This window comes from Chaetura pelagica, unplaced genomic scaffold (genome assembly GCF_000747805.2).
Source record: "Chaetura pelagica isolate M959 unplaced genomic scaffold, ChaPel_1.0 scaffold438, whole genome shotgun sequence".
Taxonomy (NCBI): domain Eukaryota; kingdom Metazoa; phylum Chordata; class Aves; order Apodiformes; family Apodidae; genus Chaetura; species Chaetura pelagica.
In genome coordinates this window covers 1,190,835-1,197,054 of record NW_009954113.1, presented here as the reverse complement: position 1 = coordinate 1,197,054, position 6,220 = coordinate 1,190,835, and the positions used below count along the sequence as shown (strand labels likewise).

The window sequence follows — 6,220 nt, the reverse complement described above, 5'->3', positions numbered from 1 at the left end:
GGTGAGCCCACCCCCGCGGCCCCGGCCCCGCCGCGGGCAGGGGGCCGTGGGTCACCCCGCGCCCCTCGTGTCCCCCAGGCTACCAGCACATCCGCATGTACGACCTCAACTCCAACAACCCCAACCCCGTCATTAACTACGACGGCGTCAGCAAGAACATCACCTCCGTGGGCTTCCACGAGGACGGGCGCTGGATGTACACGGGCGGGGAGGACTGCATGGCCCGCATCTGGGACCTGAGGTGGCGGGACCCCCTGCAGCAGCCCCCGGGGCTGGGGGAGCTGGTCACACACTCCCGAACGTGCTCGTTCCTCCCCGTTTCCTTGCAGGTCTCGGAACCTCCAGTGCCAGCGGATTTTCCAGGTGAACGCGCCCATCAACTGCGTCTGCCTGCACCCCAACCAGGTGAGCACCTGTGCCCTCAGCTCGTTTACCAGCCAGGGCCTTTGTGCTGGTTACCTGCGGGGTTTTCCAAAGAGACAGGGCAGTGCTGCGCTGGATCTCTTGTCCCACACTCTTCTGGGGCAATTTATATCCAAGAACACATCCAAGGGGACGCGATGGCAGTGGGGCTGGTGGCACAGGGCAGGCTGGGAGAGCACTGCCAAGAAAAAGCATCTCGGGGCCCACAGCTCCTGTTACCTTTGGGACTTTTGTCAGATTTGCCTGAGGTTTCCCAGTCAGTTCAGCAGCTGTTGAGGAACAAAGGAAGGGCTGGGAAAGGAGCTAAAAGGTGCATTAGAGGGGAGGGCGGGGAAAATCAATACATATCATTGCAGCATTAATAACCTCTCTGGTCCATTTTGTACTTACAGGGCTTCTGGGTTGGGTGCAGACACTGCAGCTCAAGTCTTTTTAAAAAGCTGATTAATAGAAATGCTTCTTACCTTGTGATTTTGCAAAGGTTTAACGTTGCAAATCCTGAATTTCAGACTAGATTTGAGATCAGTTGTTTGGATCAGACTTTAGATAAATGCTGCTGATGCTCCTGTAGGGTTGGTGCTGTGATAACGTGTTATGTTTGAACAAATATTCTTCTTGTGTGTACATCTTACATGTGAAATAATCACTTAGGAAGATGCTGCTGAGCTGGCTTGTGAGCAGACTGCAGTTAACTGAGCCCAGAGGTGGCAGTGTTTATGCAGAAAGCTCCATCACTCTGTAATCCCCTGCTGCAACCACTCTGATCCAGTTATCCCAGAGAGATTTCTCAGGGCCTGGGTAAAGCTGTGGTAGCTTTAGCAATTGCACTTAGAGCTGCTGGGCGGGGGCTTGAGGACTGAGGCGTCGGGAAGACGCTCCTGGGCTGTGCAATCAGCTAAATATATCGAGCCAGGATTGTCTTCCTCAGAAACAGGCCCTTGCTCACAGCACGGAATTAGCTGTGCCTGATGACCTGATCTCCTCTAGGGATCCTGCTAAAGTTCTGGACAGCACAAGCCTGTCGATAAAAGCCCTGGTTTCAGTGAGGGCTGCCAGCATTGTCTTCTGGTCTGAGCACGGGATTGGAGCCAGAACTCCTGCCCTTCAGCTGGCTCTTATCCTTCCCCTGAGAAGCGGGGAGAGAGAGAAAAACCCATTTAGGCTCATGTTTTTCAGCTATCTGTGGATTCTTGAGTGCTTCAGTTGTTCACTGGCCAACTTGCATCTTAATGCCCACTTCTCAGACGTGCTGAAACTCACTTGGCTTCTGTGGCTGCTCTTTGGAGCTGTGGCTCTGCAATGGTTCTAGAGCTCAGGCAGCTACTGCCTGCTCTGGGGTTTGTAAAATTAGCAAACACTTCTGTAAAGGTGAACAACCTTTTTGCAGAGCATTGTGGAGCTCAGTACCTCGCTTGCTCTGGGTATGCAGGGGTGGTCAGCAGGCTGCTGGAGCTCTGGAACAGCACTGCTGGGGAGGGATGGGGCAGAACAAGACCCTGAGGCTCAAAACCAGAGCAAGGCTCCTTGTGCTGCACAGGTGTGGTCTGGGCATCAGCTAGAGGGGTTCTCCTCAGAGCACTGAGGCTGCTGTTTTCTTGCAGGCAGAGCTAATTGTGGGTGATCAGAGTGGGGCCATTCACATCTGGGACCTGAAGACAGACCACAATGAGCAGCTGATTCCAGAGCCTGAAGTCTCCGTGAATTCCGTTCACATTGACCCCGATGCCAGTTACATGGCAGCTGTCAACAGCTCGGTGAGCTCTGGGGGCCTCAGCCATGGGTGGGACTGGTGGGGCTGTGGGGGCTGCTGGGCTGTGCCTGCTGTGGGCAGAGGCAGCTGCTCTGCACACCCCAGCATTGCTGGGACCAGAGGCTGCTCTGGCTGGGTGACCACCAGCCTGGGCACAGATCCTTCTGTCTCACCACAGGGAAATTGCTACGTGTGGAACCTGACGGGTGGCATTGGAGAGGAGGTGACCCAGCTGATCCCCAAGACCAAGATCCCAGCGCACAACCGCTACGCCCTTCAGTGCAAGTTCAGTCCCGACTCCACGTGAGTGCCTGTCAGCCACAACCTACCTGTCCTGGGAACAGGCAGCCCTTCCTGGGTAGGCAGAGGCCAGCTGTGCCTCCAGCTGTTGGCTGATGCGGGTTCACGCTGCCCTCCAGGGAGGAGTGGGAAGGAGGCACAGGACACGCTGGGAATGGGTTGCTGGCAGCAGCATCCCAGCCTTGCGCTCCATGGTCTCAGCAAGCTTTGCAGCCATGAACTGTAGCTGGGATCAAATTGCTGATCACTGGGAGCAAAGTGGTGACCTTGGTGTGCTCCTTCACTGAGTTTGTTCTGCTCGAATCTCAGGTGATGCAGGTGTCAAGAAATCTGGTTACAGTCAGCACAGGTCTCCAGTTCATGCCTGTTCCAGGCCCACAGTCTTCAGGCCCTTTGGCACATGGTGTGACTCATGGGGTTGACCTTGCCTCTCTCTTCTTTGCAGGCTTTTGGCTACATGTTCTGCAGATCAGACCTGTAAGATCTGGAGGACTTCAAACTTCTCTTTGATGACAGAGCTGAGCATCAAGAGCAATAACCCAGGGGAAACGTCTCGGGGCTGGATGTGGGACTGCGCCTTCTCCGGGGACTCCCAGTACATTGTCACAGGTGAGGTGCTGCTGTGCTCCTACCCTGGCCCACAGCTTGGGCTGCACCAGGGCCCTGCACTAGCACAAGACTCAGCAGTTTCTCTAGCTGGGACACTGCCAAGCCCTCATGCAGCACTATGTGAGGAGGGAGCACCCAGCCTTCCACCCGCAGCACAGCTACTCACTCCCTGAAGCATTTTCCCTGTGCTGCAGAACAGCAGCTGTTTAGACTGCAGAGATGATCTCCATGTGTGCAACAGGTTTGCTGGGACCAGTGGCTGCTTTGGCTGGGTGACCACCAGCCTGGGCACAGATCCTTCTGTCTCACCACAGGGAAATTGCTACGTGTGGAACCTGACGGGTGGCATTGGAGAGGAGGTGACCCAGCTGATCCCCAAGACCAAGATCCCAGCGCACAACCGCTACGCCCTTCAGTGCAAGTTCAGTCCCGACTCCACGTGAGTGCCTGTCAGCCACAACCTACCTGTCCTGGGAACAGGCAGCCCTTCCTGGGTAGGCAGAGGCCAGCTGTGCCTCCAGCTGTTGGCTGATGCGGGTTCACGCTGCCCTCCAGGTCCCCCAGGGAGGAGTGGGAAGGAGGCACAGGACACGCTGGGAATGGGTTGCTGGCAGCAGCATCCCAGCCTTGCGCTCCATGGTCTCAGCAAGCTTTGCAGCCATGAACTGTAGCTGGGATCAAATTGCTGATCACTGGGAGCAAAGTGGTGACCTTGGTGTGCTCCTTCACTGAGTTTGTTCTGCTCGAATCTCAGGTGATGCAGGTGTCAAGAAATCTGGTTACAGTCAGCACAGGTCTCCAGTTCATGCCTGTTCCAGGCCCACAGTCTTCAGGCCCTTTGGCACATGGTGTGACTCATGGGGTTGACCTTGCCTCTCTCTTCTTTGCAGGCTTTTGGCTACATGTTCTGCAGATCAGACCTGTAAGATCTGGAGGACTTCAAACTTCTCTTTGATGACAGAGCTGAGCATCAAGAGCAATAACCCAGGGGAAACGTCTCGGGGCTGGATGTGGGACTGCGCCTTCTCCGGGGACTCCCAGTACATTGTCACAGGTGAGGTGCTGCTGTGCTCCTACCCTGGCCCACAGCTTGGGCTGCACCAGGGCCCTGCACTAGCACAAGACTCAGCAGTTTCTCTAGCTGGGACACTGCCAAGCCCTCATGCAGCACTATGTGAGGAGGGAGCACCCAGCCTTCCACCCGCAGCACAGCTACTCACTCCCTGAAGCATTTTCCCTGTGCTGCAGAACAGCAGCTGTTTAGACTGCAGAGATGATCTCCATGTGTGCAATATTTTGCCTGGGAGCAACGCTGCTTGCAGCCTGATCGTGCCTTCAACACATAGAGGTTGTCATTCCCACAGTAACTTCTCTCCAAAATCATTAAAACCCCACGGAATGCAGAAGTGCTCTGCACAGCCCCCTCACCTGTCACCAACAGCACTAATCCTGGTGTGGAAGGAAGAGGGAAGTCAGCATAACGGGGGGGAAAAAGTATAAAGGCTAATGCAATACATCCCACTCTGTTCCAGCCTCCTCTGACAACCTGGCCCGACTCTGGTGTGTGGAGACAGGGGAGATCAAGCGGGAATACAGTGGGCACCAGAAGGCTGTTGTCTGCCTGGCCTTCAATGACAGCGTGCTGGGATAGCAGCCACCCTGGGAAGAAGAGGATCTGTTTGTTTTCCCTTGTCCTACAGTGGCCCAAGAGACACACATGTAACCATCCCCTCCTCTGAGGGAGAGGGCTGGGTCTCTGGCAGAAGCAGCTGCATCTGCCTGGGGTGGCACCAGGCTCCAGCCCCAGCAGGTCCCTACTGAAGCTTGTGGCCTCCAAGGGAAGCTGCTGGGACTAAAGGAAATGGGAGGGGGAGGCATGGTCCTGCACAGGGGAGCTGGGTGTGCTTCAGCTGGAGGAATCCCTCTGGCATGGCTGCTGACAGCTTCGTGATGTTCTTGTACCACAAAGTGGGAAATAAATAACTAAAACGTCAGCCTTTCTCCATGATGGAGGAGGCTGAGCAAAGAGAGGAAAGGCAGGAGCTGTTTTCTTGTTTTGCAATCCCTTTATTCAGCGTATTTCACAGACTGACTTGGAGAGCTGCACTCGTAAAGCCAACCCCTACAAGTGTCATGCCCTTGTATTGAACAAGGCACTTAACCATGCACAGCAGCTACTCCACATGATTCCTCTAGGCCTGGATCTCTTACTACCTATGGACAAGGCAGTCCTGGAGCTGCAAATGAAGTGTCTGTATGAAGCAGAGTCCTCTTATTGTTCTAAACTCCCCTGAACTGCAGCATGAAATCAGCAGGAAGCTTTTGGAGGATATTGCAGATGTTACCTTTCTTGTTGACATCAGAGGCTTTTCAGGAATCCAGTTCAAGTATGTAGAGCAGTGAGAGGGCATCCACTGCCACAGGACTTACTCAGGGAGGTAATAGAAGCAGATTGAGACACAAATGTTGCTTGGAAAACAGATGTCGATGCAAAGGTAGATCAGGCGCTGCCTCCCTGGACCTGCCAAATAAGCAAGGACAGCAGCAGAGTGAGAGGAATGCTTTGCAGTCCTGCAGAGTCCCTGGGGAGCCAAACAAGTGGGAAGCCTCAGGGAATGACCCTTCTCATTAAAGCTGCAGTTAAGACAGAACTGAATTCAAGCTCTGCCAGCTGCATCTGGTGAAGACAAAAGTGACCCATGTTAAGGCAACAATGGTTTGATTTTGGACTAGAGGTCACCTGTCCCTGTCCTGGGAAGCCTGTCCAGGATGTGCAGCAACTTCTGCACAGCAGAGCCTGCTCCTCTTAAAAGATGCTACACACACCACGTACAACTTACCCTCCCCTCTCCTGACCCAGAAGATGGATGTCTGCTCACACAGGGTCTGGACAGCCTCCCCCAGGCTTTTGGGGTCCACCTGTTCCCCTGTCAGGATGCCCAGGAACTCCCGGTAGTACTTGGTCTGGTTGTTTTGATGGAGCAGCTGATTGGCCTGAAAAAAATGTCCCTGTTAGTCCCTTCCAAAGCACTTACCTCCTCCAAGCCCCACAGCTCTGCTCTTGCTCTCAGGGCACCCAAGGAGCAGACTCTGCCCTGGCACAGGCAGGCAGCTCTGTGAGTGATGAAAATCAGCATC

At 54.5% G+C, this 6,220-nt stretch overlaps 1 protein-coding gene across 1 annotated transcript in view; it reads left to right on the top strand.

Moving 5' to 3' along the window:
* The window catches only part of MLST8 (MTOR associated protein, LST8 homolog (S. cerevisiae)), an 8,897-nt gene extending 4,164 nt beyond the window's left edge, over window positions 1–4,733 (top strand). Inside the window, exons 2-7 of the mRNA XM_010002606.1 lie at window positions 79–241; window positions 330–405; window positions 2,025–2,177; window positions 2,352–2,476; window positions 2,919–3,082; window positions 4,615–4,733. Of these exons, the coding sequence (XP_010000908.1) occupies window positions 79–241; window positions 330–405; window positions 2,025–2,177; window positions 2,352–2,476; window positions 2,919–3,082; window positions 4,615–4,733 (800 nt within the window). The remainder of the gene's footprint in view (window positions 1–78; window positions 242–329; window positions 406–2,024; window positions 2,178–2,351; window positions 2,477–2,918; window positions 3,083–4,614) is intronic.
* The last annotated feature ends 1,487 nt before the right edge of the window (window positions 4,734–6,220 follow it).